Here is a 21,108-nt window from a genome sequence, read left to right as displayed (position 1 = left end):
GACATATGAACATGTATGCAAGCGGGATTATGGTGCCATAAAGCGCCGTGTGAAGGAAGTCTGCAGGAGTAGCTCTGGTTTTATGGCGGCAGAGCGGCGTGCCCACATGACCTTGTTCTCTGGGGAAACGCTGGGTGTGATTTATTTTGTTTGGTTAAACATCCACAGTCTGAAAACTTCTAGGATGTGATTTTCATACCTCAGATTGTGTACACAGAGCGAGGAAGTCACATCCCACAGCAGAACAAGCTTTTTATTTATCGTTATGAGACAACCAAAGTAAATTCACGCTTCATGGCCGACGGTGTGTTGTGGCTTTAAACAGCTGGAGTAAGTGGAGCAGGTCCTGCTGCTGTAAACCCAGCTCCTCCATCAGGGCGTTCAGGTACTCCGCTGATTCCGACGTCTCCAAGGCTTTCCGCACCAAAGGAGAAACTTCTGACAGTCTGAGGAGAACCAAAAACATCATAATTAACAGAGTTAGCCACTGAACAGGCTAAAACACAGGAAAATGAACACATAAATGCAGTGAAATGTAAAAATATATCTCATGTTGAATCTGTCGCACGTTGAGTTTCATGTCAGAATGAACTCTGCTGACATTTAGATGGACTAAAAACAAAGTTTTAATGATTAAAAGAAGATCCACATGAAAAAATCTGCTTTTTAAAGGCTTGTTTGTTACAAGATGATCCAGCATCAAACTATCATTTATAAGCCTGATTAGTCTTTGTGTAAAATATAAATAAAATGCAATGATTTACGAATCTCATCGTCGCCTTTAATTCCAAACAACGTACGAGACGAAGAAACAACCCAACTGTGATGATGCAGGATGTGGTCCAGCATGGTGGAACCTGCAAGGTCTTCCCTGAAAGAGACGTTGTCTGGATGGGAGCAGATGTTTCAGCATTGATGGAGCTTCCCAGATGTGGAAGCTGCCCACGCCATCGGCACTAATGCAACCCCATCCCATCAGAGATGCAGGCTGATAACAAGCTGGATGCTCCCTCTCCTCTTTAGTCTGCAGGACACGCCGTCCATGCTGTCCACAAACTATTCCACATCTTCATCCAGGTTTCCACTCAGAACATTTTAAATGAGCTTTGGTCCAGAGAAGACGGCGTGTTTCTGGATCCTCTTCACATATGATGGAGCTTCAACCTGCATGTGTGGATTTCAGGATGAACTGTGTGGTTTCTGGAGTCTTCCTGAGTCCATGTACTGGTTTCCAGTAGACTCATGTCTGCTTTTAATGCAGAAGATCACCAGCCTTGTCCCGGGTGTACAGAGATTCCTTCTGGTTCTGTTTACTTCTTGATATTAAACACTGTACAGTGTGGGACTGTTAAAGAATGATTTTTCTGAAATTATGATGCGAAAAGCTGCAGCTTATTTCTTTATATTTCATAATTAAATCTTTACTGGTAGTTAAGTTATTAACCAGATGAAGGTTATCTGTTAAAACAAACAGTTTAATAAAAACCTTGATTTAAATCCAAAGGACTAAATTTATTTATTTATCTATTTATTCATTTCATTCCATAAATCAAAACATATTTTAAAATCTGAACATATCTTGAAATGAAATTTGAATGAAATAAAGTACAACAGAAGTCTTATATTATCTGCCCAAACATCAGTACAGTTGTTTACAGGGAATAAATTATTCTACAGAACTCAATCAGGGACATAACATCCCACAAACTAAATCCTGTGTTTCTCTCCAAAATCACTCGTGTTTCTTGTACTTTGTCAATCAAAGAAAAAGAAAAAAAAAAAAAAAGAATAAAATACTTTAATGATGGAAATGCAGGAGAAAACACTCGTAGCGGCTTGTGTCATTTTTCAACCCCAGAATTTCCTGCTTGCATAATTATATTTAGTTTACAAACTTCATGAAAACAGCCGCAGTGAAAATGTTAAATAATCTGCTTGATTTCAGAGCATCTGACTCTAAATCCAGTTGAGAGTCTTCTGTCAGCCCCCCCCCTCTACCTGCCTGTCTACCTGCACTGCTGGTTAATCTCCAGTTCAACTCCAGGTCTAGTGTTGCAGGGGGGGCATCTATTATTCAGCCGGCTTGAACAAAAGAGGCCAGACTAGCTCCACAGCTGCCACGCAGCAGAGAGATAAGACAGCACACCAAATTATTCATGACGGATGGAAAGGAAGGCCGAGTGGAAGACGGGGTAAATGGGAACCGATGAAATCATAGAGTCCTAGTGGGACATGTGACAAAGAGGATGCATGTTTGGTGAAGAGATACTTACATAAAACAGCTAAATGAGGGAAAACTGCGCACGATAAAGCGGATCAAACTGCTGAAATCCAGCATCCAGCTCCATCACAAGCAGGACGACGCTCTCCGGGCCTCAGATCCATATCAGCAGAAGCAGAGATGGAAATGATCCAATCACATCTCTTGTCTGATAATCTGTTTTATTGGTGAAGGGACGGCAGATGGAAAACCGCCTCCTGCTGAGCTCCAAGTGTTTGCACGCCATGTTTTATGTAAGGCTCATTAACATTCATCCTTCCAAATAAACTAAATCTTCCTAAAAGCAGGAGTCGTAAACCAGATTCATCAGGTGAAAGTTTTCCCAGGAAAAGCCGTTTCAAGGGCCCGTTCAGAGATAAACGCGGTGTGTGCGCAGGGCTGTTTGCGTGTGCATCACGGATCTGCAGAGGGGCAATCAGCTACAGATAAGGCTGTGTGTGCTCAGGCGGGAGCAACACGGATCTCTCCATGACCTGCCAGCGACACACACGCATTACATGCACCATATGGCACGGCAGAACAATCCCAAACCCGAAGGTATCTCGTCAGATGAAACAGGCGGAGACACAAAGTCCGGTCCTGCTTGGCACTCCAACCGTCATCGTGCACGATCTGAACAAACACTTTAATAAACTTACAGATGTAGGAGCACCACAGCGATCAGCGTCCACTCTGGACTTCTGTGGAGGATGTTTGTGTTGGTGAACCTGCAAAGAAAAACAAACCTGTGAGTTTAAAAATGCATCAAGGTAGAGGTGATTTACGGCTTTGTGACGGCGCTGTGTATGTTCTCTGCTTCTAGCCTCCTGTTAGCGGGGCCTCCTAGAGAATTCCTGGAAGCTGAGGTGTTGCTCTGCTGCCTGATGGGCTTCTAAATCACCTTGTCTGTGATTTAAATGACGTCTTGTTGAAACATCTAAACATCAGTACGTCTGTGGCAGGAAGGGTTTAGTCGTTCTCACAGGTTGAAGTAGATGGAATGAAAAATAAGAGAAATTCACACAACATTACGAAACGTCTGCTTCTGGTTCAGGTCTGCAAACTACAGCAGTCACTGTCCACTAACACAGATCTAATCAGCCAATCACATGGCAGCAACTCAGTGGAAATAGTCATGTAGACATGATGGAGAGGACTCGATACATTACAAACTGAACATCAGAATCAGGAAAGACAACAGGAACCGTCAGGATCAACGCTTCAGGCTGCTGCTGCTGGAATGGTGGGTGGAACGGGAGATTCTCATCATGATGAGGTGGAACGGGAGATTCTCATGGTGATGTGGTGGAACGGGAGATTCTCATAATGATGTGGTGGAACGGGAGATTCTCATGGTGATGAGGTGGAACGGGAGATTCTCATGGTGATGAGGTGGAACGGGAGATTCTCATGATGATGTGGTGGAACGGGAGATTCTCATCATGATGAGGTGGAACGGGAGATTCTCATGGTGATGAGGTGGAACGGGAGATTCTCATCATGATGAGGTGGAACGGGAGATTCTCATGGTGATGAGGTGGAACGGGAGATTCTCATGGTGATGAGGTGGAACGGGAGATTCTCATGATGATGTGGTGGAACGGGAGATTCTCATGGTGATGAGGTGGAACGGGAGATTCTCATGGTGATGAGGTGGAACGGGAGATTCTCATGGTGATGAGGTGGAACGGGGGATTCTCATGGTGATGAGGTGGAGCGGGGGATTCCCATCATGATGAGGTGGAACGGGAGATTCTCATCATGATGTGGTGGAACAGGAGATTCTCATCATGATGTGGTGGAACGGGAGATTCTCATGGTGATGAGGTGGAACGGGAGATTCTCATCATGATGTGGTGGAACGGGAGATTCTCATGGTGATGTGGTGGAACGGGAGATTCTCATGGTGATGTGGTGGAACGGGAGATTCTCATGGTGATGAGGTGGAACGGGAGATTCTCATGGTGATGAGGTGGAACGGGAGATTCTCATGGTGATGAGGTGGAACGGGAGATTCTCATGGTGATGTGGTGGAATGGGAGATTCTCATGGTGATGAGGTGGAACGGGAGATTCTCATGGTGATGAGGTGGAACGGGAGATTCTCATGGTGATGAGGTGGAACAGGATATTCTCATCATGATGTGGTGGAACGGGAGATTCTCATCATGATGTGGTGGAACGGGAGATTCTCATCATGATGTGGTGGAACGGGAGATTCTCATCATGATGTGGTGGAACGGGAGATTCTCATCAGGGTGAGGTGGAACGGGAGATTCTCATGGTGATGAGGTGGAACGGGAGATTCTCATGGTGATGTGGTGGAACGGGAGATTCTCATGGTGATGAGGTGGAACGGGAGATTCTCATCATGATGAGGTGGAACGGGAGATTCTCATGGTGATGAGGTGGAAAATGAGATTCTCATCATGATGAGGTGGAACGGGAGATTCTCATGGTGATGAGGTGGAACGGGAGATTCTCATGGTGATGAGGTGGAACGGGAGATTCTCATGGTGATGAGGTGGAACGGGAGATTCTCATGGTGATGAGGTGGAACGGGAGATTCTCATGGTGATGAGGTGGAACGGGAGATTCTCATGGTGATGTGGTGGGACGGGAGATTCTTATCATGATGTGGTGGAACGGGAGATTCTCATGGTGATGAGGTGGAACGGGAGATTCTCATGGTGATGAGGTGGAACGGGAGATTCTCAAGGTGATGAGGTGGAACGGGAGATTCTCATCATGATGTGGTGGAACAGGAGATTCTCATCATGATGTGGTGGAACGGGAGATTCTCATCATGATGAGGTGGAACGGGAGATTCTCATGGTGATGAGGTGGAACAGGATATTCTCATCATGATGTGGTGGAACGGGAGATTCTCATCAGGGTGAGGTGGAACGGGAGATTCTCATGGTGATGAGGTGGAACGGGAGATTCTCATGGTGATGAGGTGGAACAGGATATTCTCATCATGATGAGGTGGAACGGGAGATTCTCATCATGATGAGGTGGAACGGGAGATTCTCATGGTGATGTGGTGGAACGGGAGATTCTCATGGTGATGAGGTGGAACGGGAGATTCTCATCATGATGAGGTGGAACGGGAGATTCTCATGGTGATGTGGAGGAATGGGAGATTCTCATGGTGATGAGGTGGAACGGGAGATTCTCATCATGATGTGGTGGAACGGGAGATTCTCATCATGATGAGGTGGAACGGGAGATTCTCATGGTGATGTGGTGGAACGGGAGATTCTCATGGTGATGTGGTGGAACGGGAGATTCTCATCATGATGAGGTGGAACGGGAGATTCTCATGGTGATGTGGAGGAATGGGAGATTCTCATGGTGATGAGGTGGAACGGGAGATTCTCATCATGATGTGGTGGAACAGGAGATTCTCATCATGATGTGGTGGAACGGGAGATTCTCATCATGATGAGGTGGAACGGGAGATTCTCATGGTGATGTGGTGGAACGGGAGATTCTCATGGTGATGTGGTGGAACGGGAGATTCTCATCATGATGAGGTGGAACGGGAGATTCTCATGGTGATGAGGTGGAACGGGAGATTCTCATGGTGATGTGGTGGAACGGGAGATTCTCATGGTGATGAGGTGGAACGGGAGACTCTCATGGTGATGTGGTGGAACGGGAGATTCTCATGGTGATGAGGTGGAACGGGAGATTCTCATGGTGATGAGGTGGAACGGGAGATTCTCATGGTGATGAGGTGGAACGGGAGATTCTCATGGTGATGAGGTGGAACGGGAGATTCTCATGGTGATGAGGTGGAACGGGAGATTCTCATGGTGATGAGGTGGAACGGGAGATTCTCATGGTGATGAGGTGGAACGGGAGATTCTCATGGTGATGAGGTGGAACGGGAGATTCTCATGGTGATGAGGTGGAACGGGAGATTCTCATGGTGATTTGGTGTAATGGGAGATTCTCATGGTGATATGCAGCAACTGTGTGATGCTACATGGAGTTCCTGGAGCAAAGTCTCTGAGGAACGTTTCTAAACATCTTGATGAAACTGTGATGCCAAGAATGAATGCAGTTCTGAAGGTAAAAATCGGTCCAACATGGTACCAGGAAGGTGGGCAATGAAGAGGCCGATGAGTCTAAATTCTCATCTCTTACACAGAAACTGCTTACAGATGAAGAATAAATGTGACTTTAACAAATTTATCAACAAGTGATTAATTAAAAATATGAAGTTTATTGTCTAACAAGGAGAAAAACACTGAAGTCTGCAGATTTTACAGCCACAGTTAACTCAGACCTTTTCCTCTCAGAGTCCACCCAAGTACCGAAACAAGATATGATTTAAGTCTCTTTCTTCTCTAAGTACTTCAATCAATCTTTCATATTAATCTAAATAACCTAGACTGACAGTCTCACCACAAACAAGTTCGACTCATCGTGCCTAAACTTAACCCAGCCAAAGAGATCGATGCACTGCCGGAGTGCAGAAGGTCATGCTCTCACTAGCAACATAAAATAGCAACAAAAAAAAGGAGAAACAAGGTAGGTCAGACTGTAGTCGTACATCAAAGGGATGCTTGTGGTCAGACAAAGTGTCAGGGTGTTTTCCACACATGTACGACTTACAGGATGTCTGTTACAAGTGTTTAAACTAGATTAGAGCAGTTCGTTGGAAAACGGCAGCAAGCTTCTCTGACAGCAGATGTGTGCTTTTCTTATATCAGAAGCAGCACAAGTGTTGCTATGATTAGCAATGGAGAAGTTTTATAACTGGTCAATAAAACACAACTTCCTGTCGTGGCCCATGTCAACCAGCAGGGGGCGGCAGAGAACTGTTTTTATTTTATCCCTTATTTACAGCATTTACCTCTAATTCAGTCACCTTTGAAACTCCAAGCTTTTTGTTTTTTAAAATATAAAGAATCCATGTAGAAGCTTGGAGTAATATTTGACCCTGACCTGTCCTTTGGTCCACATATTAAGCAGGTTACTAAAACAGCCTTCTTTCATTTACGTAATATAGCCCTGAAAAGCCTTCAGCTGATCCAGAATTCTGCAGCCAGAGTCCTGACCAGAACCAGCATGAGAGATCATATTTCTCCAGTTTTAGCCTCTCTTCATTGGCTGCCTGTTGAATCTAGAATAGAATTTAAAATCCTTCTCCTTACATATAAAGCCCTCCACAGCCAGGCACCACTATATATCAAAGACCTCATTGTTCCTTATATACCAAGTAGAGTACTTCGTTCGCAGACTGCAGGCTTACTTGTGGTTCCTAGAGTCTCAAAGAGCCGAGCAGGAGGCAGAGCCTTTGGTTATCAGGCCCCTCTCTTATGGAATAAGCTCCCAGTTAGTGTTAGGGAAGCAGACACCCTCCCCACCTTTAAGACTAGGCTGAAGACTTATCTTTTTGATAAGTCCTATAGCTAGGGATGTTGTCTGTTGTCTTTCTGTCCTCTTCCCCCCACACAGCAGAGGCAGATGGCTGCCTGTCCTTGAGCCGGGTTCTGCCGGAGGTTTCCTTCCTGTTAAAAGGGAGTTTTTTCCTTCCCACTGTCGCCAGTGTGCTTGCTCAGGATGGGGGATTGAGTTGGACTCAACTCAATCTGTTGGTTTCCTTATATAGGCTATTATGAATTGGCCTTCATTATGTTTTCCTCTCTGTCTGTAAAGTGTCTTGAGATGGCATTGCCGTGATTTGATGCCATATAAATAAAGTTGAATTGAACTGAATTGAAGCTGAATCCTTTTACCCGCAGGTGGACATGATGCTTTCAGGACAACCTGAGATTATCAGATTAAAACAAGGTGAAATGAATGAATCAACAGCACAACAACCTGCAGAATGGATCACTAACATTACGAAGCAAAGCAGAGAACGACAGAGACCAAACATTTTCCTGCTAAGATCTCAGTCTTCAGGAGCAAAAATCCTGGCACTGAAACAAACACACAACAGAAACATTTACATATTTACTAAGGGCGGGAAAATCAAATCGAAAAAATAAAAAATCTGGATTTTTTTTCATTTACAATTTTAAAATATTTATTTTGTTAAAAAAAAGATTTTTTTATTCAGATAAAAAAACCAATGCATTATAAATTTTTTGGTCATTTTTATTGTTTTTATTGATCTTTTAAATTGTCTTCTGGGGCATTTTAGCAGCAGAATGATGGTCTGGATACTGTGTTGTTTTTTCCTAATTGAAATAAAAAAAAATAATAAAAAAGACAAGCAAAATAAAAGGTTTTATACATTTATTTTGTTTTTAATCTACAAAAATCAGCAATATTGAAGAATTGTGAAAATTGCTATTTAAATCAAATTGGCACCCAAAAAATCAGAATCGAATCGAATCGGGAGCCCAAATATTTACACTTCTTTCCTGCAGCTGCTTTCATTTTTACACTTATTTATGCTACTATTTACCAGCTAACCTCACAAAACCAACTCCAACTCGGTGGGAGCACCACCGCGCATCAGGAACGTCCTGGTTTCATTCCAGACACAGAGAACCTCCTGCTCATTTGTTCGTCTTCAGCGTCACCAACAATTTAATCCATCTGAACGGTGGAAATTTTGACTTCGTCATCATTTCCAGGGTCTCATAGCAACGCAGCAGTGGTATGGATCCATTTTCTGTCATGTAAATGGGATAAAGGTGTTCCCATGGATCAGATCTGTCCATGTATCCCTGCTCCAACACACCTGGCTTCCCTTAAATGGACCCAGCAGACATTAAAGTTCTGCACAATGACTAATTCATTGGAGTAAAGTGTGTTGGAGCAGGGACACATGAAAAACCTGCAGGATTGTGGCCCTCTAGGACCGGAGCTTAGTATCTGAACGAACACTACATGCTACAACTAGATGGTAAAGCTTCTTGTTACGGCTGCCTACTAATTCTGACAACCTTCAGCTGGGATCACTGCTCCAACACAACTCTGATTGCTGCCTCCTGGCTGGGATTGGTCCTGCCTGTCACATACTCATCTCCTCCCTGCTCATTGGATAATTGGAGCTCCAATCACAGCTGCTTCCACTAATGGCCGGGATTTAAAAGACACCTGGAGTCCTTCCCTCGACAGCAACCACTGGCTCAGTAATGGTCTGCCCTCAGCTTGCGTTGGTGTTGGACTTTGACCTGTTGTATTTCCAAAGGACTTTGGTTGAGCAGCATTGTTTCCTCTTTAGTTCTTTTTTTTTGTAGTTCTTAAATCTTGTTTGTGGATGTGAAACCGGTATCATTACATCTGTATGTCTTTTTTTACGGCTAAACCAGTGCTGTTTTGTTTGGGGAAAATGCCTTATATGCCAGTTTTCCTGTTGGTTTGGCTGTTTTGAGGCCATTTCTTGTCTGTTCTTGCCTCGTCTTCCCCATTGGACAATAAATCTATATTGGTCCGTGTGAACACCTTGCCACAGGTCTGTCTTTTGTTCGGCTCAGTTGCCCTAGCAGAGTTTGGGTCGTAACACTTCTGGATGGGACAGAAATGCCTGGAAAACCTCCGGAGATCACCTGAAGGTCAGATCTCTATCACAGAGTTACGCACTGCTCTTCCTGAGAAACCGTTGACCACATAAGTCTGCAATCTGCTGAAGTTACAGCGTTAAAAGTCTCGCCCCTGAAGGCTCTTTTAAACTTCCGGTAGATTAGACTGAAAACATTCAGGCTGCTTCATGCGGGCCTGAAATGCTCACAGTGCAACAATTAGAACTAAAACTGTGATCTGCAGCAGAGTAACGAAGGTTTGTTTACGTCAGATCTTCGCTCTGCTGTTAAACGTCAACCGTAAAACCAGTGAAATCTGTGCGTGCGCTGGCTGGAAGGAGAGTCTGAGTGCGCTGCACTGACCTGAAAGTCCGGACCAGGTTGTTCAGGTCTGCGGAGACGTCGCTCATGCTGAGATGCAGCGGACCTACGATGTTCTTCAGGCTGCAAACCAAAGACAAAGGTAGCAGATGAGCACATGAATTCAGATGCTGCTTGTGTGTCAGCATGAGGAAGGCGGAGCAGGACTCATCACGGCCGGCGGGGGGATGACCGACGTCTGTGTGCGGCGCTTTCAGGCTAAAAAAGTTTGCAAACTGATCGTTGAAGCGAAGCTACGGGACGAGAAACAGCAGTTCACACACACAGGAGGAACACACACTTTACTCAGCTCCACCTGTTCAACTTTACAACGGTCACATCTAATCAGCCGACTGCACGGCGGCAGCTCAACACATGCAGTCATGGTGGAGAAAAAGGGGATTTGAGTGACTTTGAACAGCTGACGGGAGCATCTGAGGCGTGTTGTTTCAGACACCAGGGACTCCACAACACCCAGAACCGAGGCAGGAACGTTCCCACCTGGTACGAGCAGAGCCGACCTCATGGAGTTATAACACAGCTGCTGCCTGCAGCTGGATGAATACTCGCACGGCAGCGTCTCGCTGATGCAGAGGGAGTGTGTGTGTGTGTCTATAGTGGGGCGGTGGGTCTGCAGGTGGAAGCATGGCTGGTATCAGACGGAAAACTCCGACAGGACAAGTTTTTTTATCATCTGCTTCAGCTCGGCAAGTTTTTCCTGTTTTACAACGACGACGGCTTCAATTCATCCAGAGACTTAAAATCCAACATGCTACAGGTTCACCTTCAAGACCCAAACATCTGGAAACACCGACACACTCTAAGGCTGGGCGATTAATCGGATTTTAATCTCAACTACGATCTGGGTTTCCAACGATGGTAAAAATAAAAGTGTGTGATTATTTTTCTCTCTGTAGTTTCCTCTCCTGCTGTCTTCAGCTGCTAATCGAGCGTCTCTGGCGTTGCAGCGCTGTGCTGTAAACTCCTCCCACAGCCGCTTTGCTTTCATTCAGACACTGTTGCCAACTTGGAGACTTTCTCGCTAAATCTGGAGACTTTTTTGTTAAAAGCAACAAATCTAGCAGCTTTTACTGGAGTTATTAGAGACTTTTCTGGTGTTTTGGCGACTGACTTGAAGGCACATATTGTTCTGCAGTTACTGTAAGGAAGGAGCAGCGGGAGCCTCTCCCGTCCTAAAGCACTCCCAGGCGGCCAGTCTCAGTCGGCTCCGGCTGCAGGTCAATGTAGAATAACTGCACTAGGTTGTGGAAGTTCACCTAAACATAGTTTATACCATTGTCAGTGACAACTGGCTGCATTATTTTCCTATACATAGTTCGGCCAGTTAAACACTGTAATATCCCTCCGTTACGGGGCGTTACCATAGCAACACGTTAACCAGCTGGTTCAGATCAGCCGTCTTTTAACAGGTGAATGAGAGAAACGCGCTGCAGCCTGACAGCGGTTGTTTGGCATAAAACGTACATCCAGGCCAACGTAAAATAGTTCCTATAGAAGTGGTTAAAGCGGATTAAACAACTTGGAACCGTCCATTAGATGGTTATAATGCACGACACGGAGTCTAGAACACCACGACGCGCAGCGTTGTTTATAAATACTGGATAATTGTGTTAAATAATCCAGATCTCAATTTCAGTCAAAATAATCGTGATTATAATCTTTGTCATAATCGAGCAGCCCTAGCACACTCTGACCAATCACAAGGGAGTCCTTCAGGTAGCCGGGTTCAAGACATGCGTGTTGACGTTCTGCGGAGCATCCTGCGGCAGCGGTGTGACGGACCCGACGCAGACGTGGTGCGAGCCCAACGCCAGCTGGCGCCCTGCGGACATGAGCCACATGCCTACAGACACGGACAGAACCGTACCAGGTGCTGAGTTTCTCCACTGCAATCCGTTTCTGGATCAGATGTTGAGCCTGAGAGTCGATCAGTGGCAGAACTGGGTCCGTGGAGCTCTGGTCCTGGACTGCTACCTGGTCCTGGACTGCTACCTGGTCCTGGACTGCTACCTGGTCCTGGACTGCTACCTGGTCCTGGACTGCTAGCTGGTCCTGGACTGCTACCTGGTCCTGGACTGCTACCTGGTCCTGGGAACAGGCATGATCATGTTGAAGAGGAAACAACATGTTTTTAACAACGAAGGCCTCCTGTCCTTGGTCTTCCAGGTGTCTCTTCTTACCTCGTTTCCGTTGAGCCGCTGGATGTCTTCTGGCAGAATCCAGGTCCCCTTGTAAAACTCCCCGACCCGGACCTCCAGCTGCTCCTGCTCCTCCTGCAGCGCCTTGTAGTCCGGCGTCGCGGCCAATGGCTTCTTCTCTTCTCCAGCGTCGGCCACGTTCGCCACATCCTCAAGGTCATCTTCGTCCAACTCGTCCTTGTCTTCATCCAACTTGTCCCTGTCTTCGTCCACATCGGCCAACGGTGACCCCGGTGAGTGGTCGGCGCCATACAGGAACCTCAGCGTCTCCTCGGTGCACCACTCCTTCAGCGTTCTCCTCAGACCCTCGATGAGACGCAGCGAGTGGGGTGTGGCCTCCAGGAGGCGCCGCAGCCCTGCGGCTCCTCTCCGGCTCATGCCCACCCGGGTGATGTTGAGGCCCGGCGGGCTGCCTGACGCTGCCGTTTCTGGCGGGATCGTCGCCGTCTCAGATAAACTACACAGATTTAAGCGAGAACAGGCTTCATCCACGTCTGCGACTTTCTGATCAGCATCGTCTTCGTACCGCGGTTCCGATCCTGCAGCGCCCATCCCAGTGCTTTCTACATCTCCTCTGCTTTGACTCTGACGTACAGCCACCTCTTTACGTCCGTCTCGGCTCTGCTTCTCGCTCCCCTCGCCCTCCCGTCCTGCCTCTCTGTGTTTCGGCAGGTCGTCCCAGTGCACGCGGGGCTTCTGCTGCTGGGAGACAACACTGGAGACAAAGTCCTGCTCGTCTTCACCGTCGCTGTGCCCGACTCCCGCAGTGCTCCGCAGAGAACCGTCAAGCTCCTCACACGGATTCTCAATGTCCTCCTCATGGAGGCGCTTCTCTGACAGCATCACCTCCTCACCAGATCTCCCACTGCACACCAGTTCAACACAGAATCAGTCCATTTCTACCGCAGACTGAAAACGTAGAACTATAAATGTAGAATACGTACCCAGCTCCTTTCTTCAGCAGCCGTACTTCTGGAGAGCTGTGGAACCAAACCAACATGTCGTTTTACTTACAAACCACTTTTCATTCATGAAAGCAGCAGCAGCACTATAATAACAACACTAAATCTTAAAACATAAACTCTGTTGGGCTGCTGAACTGATGCGCAGCATGCTGGGAAGCTCCGCCCACCTCTGTTTTTTCCTTTTCCCGCCTCTGCTTTAACCACATTAGCTTCATATGATGTAAAATATTCCACCAATGTTTCTGGCTGAAAGGATTTATTCTCATTTGCATGTATTAACGGGAGGAGACAAGGCTCTGGAGCAGCTCGGTTCCAAGTCGTCGGGATTTATCAATGAAAGACGCGCAGGAACAAGTGGAAGAGCTGATTCAAGCGGTAACCTCCGGAGGTTAAAAGTGAAGCCTATGCGGAAGTGCCTAAAACTGCAGTTCCGCCTTCATCCACTAGGGGCTGCAACAGAGGAAATTCCCCATAGACTCCCATGTTAACCTCCGGAGGTTAAAAGTGAAGCCTATGCGGAAGTGCCTAAAACTGCAGTTCCCCCTTCATCCACTAGGGGCTGCAACAGAGGAAATTCCCCATAGACTCCCATGTTAAAAAGACCAACTTCACAGCAGAAATAAACATGTTTACAGGCTGGTACAAATATCCATTTTAGGTTTAATATGTCAGGTTTACCTTCATGACAACTGTTTTTGAATTTTTTTCTAACTCGCCCGTTTAAAAGTAATTTTAATCTTGTAGTTTGGCATATTTAGGGGCGTGTCCTTTTGATTGGCAGGTACCCGATCTCCCGCTTCAAGTAAGAAGAACGTAGAACAACCGCGGTTTTTAGCTGGTTAACAACGTGACTTAGCTTTAGCCCACTTACCTCCGTTAGCTGGTTATCTCCTGTTATCTCCGGGTTAGCTCAGTTAGCTCTTAGCTACAGAAATCTCAGAGTTTGTTCGATGTCAATCATCCACCATGACGCTCACAGCCCCCCTCTCAGCTCCACCTCTTTGCCCATATTTGTATTTTCCGGGCGAGACGACACACATGCCCCTGCCAAGATGATGATGGTAGGAACCGCCCACCGAGCTTTAATTCAGCTCTTCAGAAACCTACGGGTGATGTCACGGAGGCTCCGCCCATCTCTTTATATACAGTCTATGGTTTGCACGTTTCCCCAAACAAAGCGGACTTTCCCAGCAAACGGACTCGTGGCCTCAGTCAGAGGGGGACGGCCGGGTTCCTCACAAACTGAGGACATTTGCATATCTGGATAACCAGGAGGAGAGGAGGTTCCTCCACCCAGTCAGCTCCTCATCAGGATCCCAGACAAGGAGCAGGAGCGACGTTCTTACCTCTCATACTGTCTGAGCCAAAGAGGCGTCTTGGATATCTGCAGCTCGAACTCTTTGGAGGCTTTGTAGCAGAAGTTACTGCAGAAACACTGAAAGCAGAACAGAGAAAAGCTGCTTGGTTTTCCATCTTAAAAAAGTGCTTCGCTTGCCGTGAGGAGGAAGAACTCACCTTCCGCTCGGTGATGTCGTACACCCGGTTAGTCTTGGTGGAAATCCTGTACTGCTGAGTCGGGATCTGCGAAACGAAAATGTCGGTAACTCTGATGGAACATGAGACGTTAGAGACGTCTGTCCCCAGCAGGGCGACTGACCTTGTCCAGTTTATTTGGACATACGGGATAACCGCACAGCTTAGCGATGAATCTCTCCTCCACAGTGTCTCTGTAGTTGGCTGGAGTGATGAACTTTGCCTGTGAGGAGACAACAGATGGGAATTTATTACCAAAACTGTCTGTTTTAATGAAATAAATCACGACATGGACTCAAATTCATCTAAATCCATCACTTAATCAGGATTTATAATTTATTATTTTATTATCATTTTATAATTATTTTATATAATTTTATATAATATTATTTATTATCATTATTATAATTTTATTATTTATTTTATATAATTTTTTTATTATCATATTTATTATAATTTTATTATTTATTATCATTATTATAATTTTATTATTTATTTTATATAATTTTATTATTTATTATCATTATTTATTATAATTTTATTATTTTATATAATTATTCATTTTATTATTTTTTTTATAACTAATAAAGACACATTAGAAGAATCAAGTTCTTTGAAATGTGACGGTGGAATATTTTCTCCTTCTGTTTCATACGTGAGGACTGAACTTGTAATACTCGTGCCAGTCTGTGTAAGTCGGGTAGGAGAAGGGCTTTAGGTCGAGCGTCTCTGGGCTTTGGATTTCATCGTGTTAAACGTTTGTTCTAACTCATCCTGTCCAGCTTTAAAGCAGCAGGATGACAGTCTGGCTGATGTTCTGTGGAACTAATTCGCTTCTCCAAGAGCAGCTTTATAGACAAAGTTCCCCTTGATGATCTGAATCCTTATTTTCTTTGTGTTTATTCTGATTAAATGTTTTGTGGAGTTTACGTCGTACTGCAGGACCTGAGCGGAGGGGACAGTAAACGATGGAAACAGAGAGGAAAAGGAAAGTAGACTGAGAACAAAGAGGAGACGGAGATGCACCACATAGGAATCACTGAAATCCAACAGAGATTCTAGACCAGGGCTGGGCGGCTCCGGTCTGCCGGTGGGACTGAGGCCCGCTGGGGGCTGAGTTGCCCACACCTGGTCTAGACCACCTGCTACACCTGGAGACAGACACAACACACATCCAGTTAAATGACTGGGGTCTGGGTCTGGTCTACGGAAACTCCTCAGTAGTCCTAGCTCCAGGCTAAGTCAGGTCCAATGAAACTCCTGGACCGGACTCTCCGCGTCTGGACCGGACTCTCCGCGTCTGGACCGGACTCTCCGCGTCTGGACCGGACTCTCCGCGTCTGGAACGGACTCTCCGCGTCTGGAACGGACTCTCCGCGCCTGGAACGGACTCTCCGCGCCTGGAACGGACTCTCCGCGCCTGGAACGGACTCTCCGCGCCTGGACCGGACTCTCCCTGTCTGGACCGGACTCTCCCTGTCTGGACCGGACTCTCCGCGTCTGGACCGGACTCTCCGCGTCTGGAACGGACTCTCCGCGTCTGGACCGGACTCTCCGCGTCTGGACCGGACTCTCCGCGTCTGGAACGGACTCTCCGCGTCTGGAACGGACTCTCCGCGCCTGGACCGGACTCTCCGCGCCTGGACCGGACTCTCCGCGCCTGGACCGGACTCTCCCTGTCTGGACCGGACTCTCCCTGTCTGGACCGGACTCTCCCTGTCTGGACCGGACTCTCCGCGTCTGGACCGGACTCTCCGCGTCTGGACCGGACTCTCCGCGTCTGGACCGGACTCTCCGCGTCTGGAACGGACTCTCCGCGTCTGGAACGGACTCTCCGCGCCTGGACCGGACTCTCCGCGCCTGGACCGGACTCTCCGCGCCTGGACCGGACTCTCCGCGCCTGGACCGGACTCTCCCTGTCTGGACCGGACTCTCCCTGTCTGGACCGGACTCTCCCTGTCTGGACCGGATTCTCCCTGTCTGGACCGGACTCTCCGCGTCTGGACCGGACTCTCCGCGTCTGGACCGGACTCTCCCTGTCTGGACCGGACTCTCCCTGTCTGGACCGGACTCTCCCTGTCTGGACCGGACTCTCCGCGTCTGGAACGGACTCTCCGCGTTTGGACCGGACTCTCCGCGTCTGGAACGGACTCTCCGCGTCTGGAACGGACTCTCCGCGTCTGGAACGGACTCTCCGCGTCTGGAACGGACTCTCCGCGCCTGGACCGGACTCTCCCTGTCTGGACCGGACTCTCCGCGCCTGGACCGGACTCTCCCTGTCTGGACCGGACTCTCCCTGTCTGGACCGGACTCTCCCTGTCTGGACCGGACTCTCCCTGTCATAAAAGTAATTTAAGTTTGGATAAAATGTGCGTTTCCTAGAAAACGTGGCGAAACTCTCTTCTGCTTTGACGAGACCAACGTTAACCTGTCGGCCCACAAAACTCTCTGACTAGAAGAACAGCGTACGCACAGTGAAGCATGGTGGTGGAAGTTTCATGCTGCTTTTCTGCAGCTGGACCTAACGGTGCAGAAGGTTGTGAACATTTCCACAAACCAGATTCCCTCTTAGCCCAAAACCTCCAGGGGTCAGCTGGAAACCTTTCAACATGACAATCACCCCAAATCTGTGTGGTGACCTGAGAACAAGAAACGTCCTCATAATCTGTCAGATTCAGATCCGGTTCACGAGGGTTACATTCTGTTAGAAACGGTTCTATGGTGGTACTCCATATACTACTTCCTGTTTGTTTGCTGCTTCCTGTTTCTAGTTGTAGTTGCATTTGCTAAATCAGTGCACCTGTGATCCACAGGGTGAGTCTATAAAGGCCCCTGGTTCATCTCTCTCTCTATACAGCTGCAGCACTGCTGTTTGGTAAACCCTACAATTTCTTCTCCTTATTTTTTTTAGTTTTTCTTTCCTTTTATAATAAAACAGTGGATGATAAATCTCATCCCTGGCGTGGCGTCCGTTGTTATGTAGGGTTCTTGAGCCACAATGAGGAAGAGAAGGAATCATCCCCTAGTCAGGATGATTAATGATGATAAAGCCTGACAAACAAGACTGAACGCTGGGATCAAACTAAAAGATGCTTCCACAAAGTTCTACCTTCATGGCGTCTATATTTAAGCAACCAGTTTATTTTTCCTCCAACAGATTACTTTGTTGTTCAGGGGAATTGTTCAGGTTAAAGGTGGCAGATGTTTCCAAACGGTTTAACGTCACAAAGAGCTAGAATGTAAAAGGAGGTGTGATGTCTTTTTATGTCCACCAAACCAGAAGGAAAGTGGATCCGATACGTACACAGTCAACCAGGAAGTCCTCCATCACGCTGTCGTCCAGGAGGCGCTCCACCACCTGCAGCGCTCTCCTCTCCAGCTCCAGCTTCTCCCTCAGCTTCTCCTTCACCTCCTCTCTCCTGACACACATTAAAAGGACAGTGGGGTTTATTTTAATCTCAAAAGCCTGCGCTAATAAACCGTCTTAAAGTCACTGAGACAAGTCAAACACCCAGAGAGAGAATTTTCTACCTTCTTTCTTCCTCTTCAGCAGCGAGTTGTTTGACACGCCTCCCACCTGTCGCACACAACCAGGTTTTAAATTAAACAAATGCACTTTCATCAGACAGTATTCAGTAAAGCAGAATTTGTTCAAGTAAAAAATTCTCATATGGTATGTTTTCTTAATTTCGTCTGGGTGTTAGAGGTCCAACATCTTGGTTTTTTATCCTAAATTCTGCCTTGGTCCTTCATTTCAGCCATCCTAAAAGGATCTCTAGTGACAACAGGCTGTTTCTGTGTCTGAACATTTAAATGTTCATGAGTGGAGACTGTCCACGCCCACTTCCCACGGCTCTCAAGGAGAGGATGCGGATTTAACTAGCATCCGCTTGGTGATTTTAGAGGGCAGGTTTAGGTAGCCAGGAGGCGAGTGAACGGCAGTGTCCACTACCATCCATCCATTTTCTGCTGCTTATACCGTTTTCTCCGTGTCTGGACCGAATACTATGTGCATAGAATTATTATTAACTGTTTCCAAGGCCGGATTATACAATGGACATTATGGGCACAGGCCCCGGGGTCCACCCCCACTTGGGGCCCGCGTAGGGCAAACACCAGCAGTTTGGACATGAAACAAAATTACATAATGTCAGATAGTTACACCACAGTGTCTAGTGTATTGCTATTGGTACCATTTATTCTGAGAGATGTTAGAAATGTCGTTTCACAGTGTATCATTCACAATTTTCACAATGTTGTGGTGAGGAAGGGGGGCCCCTGGAACACTCTGGGCCCAGGGACCTCTGCACTTTTAATCCGGCCCTGGCTGTTTCAGCTTGCCAGCTGAACTTTCCTCAACAGTATGTAGTTTTTAATTAAAGTCTCTAAACCACCAGGTTTTCCCAGTTCCTAAATATCTGTCTTCCTCTCCGGATTGTTGAAGCAAACATTTTCCAGGTTTTAATCCTGAAGTTTAAAGCAGGATAAATATTTGTGGTGTTTCATTAACCAGATGATAAACAAGCTCTCGCAGCGACAACTTTCTGTTTATAAACATTTTTTCTGCTGTCAGACTGTAATAAAGTTGTAAAACCCCCAACCGGCTCGTTCTGGCAGGGAAACTCACCCTTTTTGGAGGTTTTATCGGAGCCTCGGCTCCTCCTGCGCTGCTCAGCTTCCATGATGTTTCTGTTTTACAGGGTTCAACCATAGACATATAAACATAGACGCCGCACCGTATCACGCTGTCTATTCAAGCTGACGTCTCATCGCGCCGCCATCTTGGATGGGTCTCCCATGCGCCTCCAATGCATTTATTTGTAAGGTGTAGGTCCAACCACAACAATAACTTCACGAATTTCCCCCTGATTTTTCTCACAGTTTAGTTTGTTACAAGTGCAGATACATTGTTATGATACCGGTCATTGTAAAATAAAAAAAATAAAAAAAACAACGTGCTTTTATGCTAACGTATTTTTATATGCCATTTAACTAAGACATAAGGTAGCTGCAATATAAGTACATGTAAATGTATCAATTCCATACTAACATGTTTGATTGCTTATTGATGCATTTGGATTTGTCTATCTTTTTTTATTTGGTTAAATAAATTATTATTCAACCTCGTGAAACGTACTTCCACACCATCTGCTTTCAATATTTCGCTGGTTATTGCAACGGTACAGACAACAAATAAAGCCAGTAAAATCATGACCTCCATGGTGGAGGTTATTATGCTACCATGTAAAACTCTCTTTGTGAAGCATCAATATAATATTTTTTCATAAACACCTCATTGGAGTCAGATGTATAATTTCCATTTAGTAGATTGTTCACTGTGTTAGCATTATTTATTAACCAATTATGTAGAAAAGTGTTTTGTTTGTGTGTAATATATACAGAACACAGTTTTGTGGGGAAACTACGTTGACTGCGGCAAAACTCGAAAGCAGAGAGCCATCCAATATGGCGGCGACACTGGTTCACTCTCCAGCGCCTAATGAGGCGTCTCTGTATATATTATGTCTATGTGTTAAACTCTGACACGTGACGTTTCAATCTACGGCGGTCGCGATGGACATAAACCCAACCGCGTTCTGAGCGGTTAGCGTGGAGTGGGAGCTTTAATCCGCGTGTTTCGGGTATGAAAAGAAGGCGAAAAGCTCTTTTTATTGTTTTATATTGTTGTTTTATATTCCCATAAGCCTTTTAAATGTTTGTCTCTGTGCTTGGTTGGTTAAATCGTCACATAGAGACAAACTTGTGGAGAGTTTGTGGAACAGATTCAACAGGACTAGCCTCCATTCTGTGTCCTGTTTGATGCGGAATATTCTGTTCACTCAGGAATTATTTCAGTTTCATCCTACAGATCTTTTATCTAGGACTTTTTGCTTCATTGTTTTGTGTCTGTTGTGTTGTGGAAGGGTTGTTTTATGAAGACACCGCTCCTGTGAAGACCAGAAGGATGGCTCTGGAGCAGCTCAGTGATGTTGTGCAGAGATGTGTGAGTACACAGCTGGATCTTCCTCCTGACAACAAACTACATCAGCATCTTATCTTCATTTATTTTTTATTATTTTCCATTTTCATGGGGCTCAGATTAGGTTTTTCCAGTCGTAAAGCTAGGAAGTGGTCACCAGTGGGAGTCATACAGTTGTGCTCATATGTATTCATCCCCTTTCATTAAAGAAAAGGCTGAATTCACAACAGTCACTCAAATAACTGGAGACTTTAAAAAGGAACAATAACTAAAAATTGGCAAAAATATGATTTAGTAAT

General features: G+C 46.1%; 2 protein-coding genes across 2 annotated transcripts in view; one reads left to right on the top strand and one right to left on the bottom strand.

Annotated features, from left to right (window-relative positions):
- Positions 1-273: 273 nt before the first annotated feature.
- On the bottom strand, positions 274-19,523 carry rpap2 (RNA polymerase II associated protein 2). The gene is made up of 12 exons (XM_079243191.1): positions 19,457-19,523; positions 18,361-18,406; positions 18,134-18,248; positions 14,954-15,052; positions 14,812-14,877; positions 14,643-14,731; positions 13,276-13,311; positions 12,314-13,196; positions 12,001-12,221; positions 10,116-10,196; positions 2,920-2,988; positions 274-446 (listed from the first exon to the last, which is right to left on the bottom strand). The coding sequence occupies exons 1-12, from the start codon at positions 19,509-19,511 to the stop codon at positions 293-295; spliced, it is 1,914 nt and encodes a 637-aa protein (XP_079099317.1). The 5' UTR covers positions 19,512-19,523; the 3' UTR covers positions 274-292.
- Positions 19,524-20,402: 879 nt separating this feature from the next.
- The window catches only part of glmna (glomulin, FKBP associated protein a), a 16,836-nt gene continuing 16,130 nt past the window's right edge, over positions 20,403-21,108 (top strand). Inside the window, exons 1-2 of the mRNA XM_079244359.1 lie at positions 20,403-20,471; positions 20,754-20,833. Coding sequence (XP_079100485.1) covers positions 20,795-20,833 — 39 coding nt within the window. The 5' untranslated portion in view covers positions 20,403-20,471; positions 20,754-20,794. The remainder of the gene's footprint in view (positions 20,472-20,753; positions 20,834-21,108) is intronic.

The sequence above is a fragment of the Telmatherina bonti genome (assembly GCF_933228915.1).
Source record: "Telmatherina bonti genome assembly, chromosome: 7".
NCBI classification, from domain to species: Eukaryota; Metazoa; Chordata; class Actinopteri; order Atheriniformes; family Telmatherinidae; genus Telmatherina; species Telmatherina bonti.
This window is presented reverse-complemented; position numbering and strand designations above follow the sequence as displayed.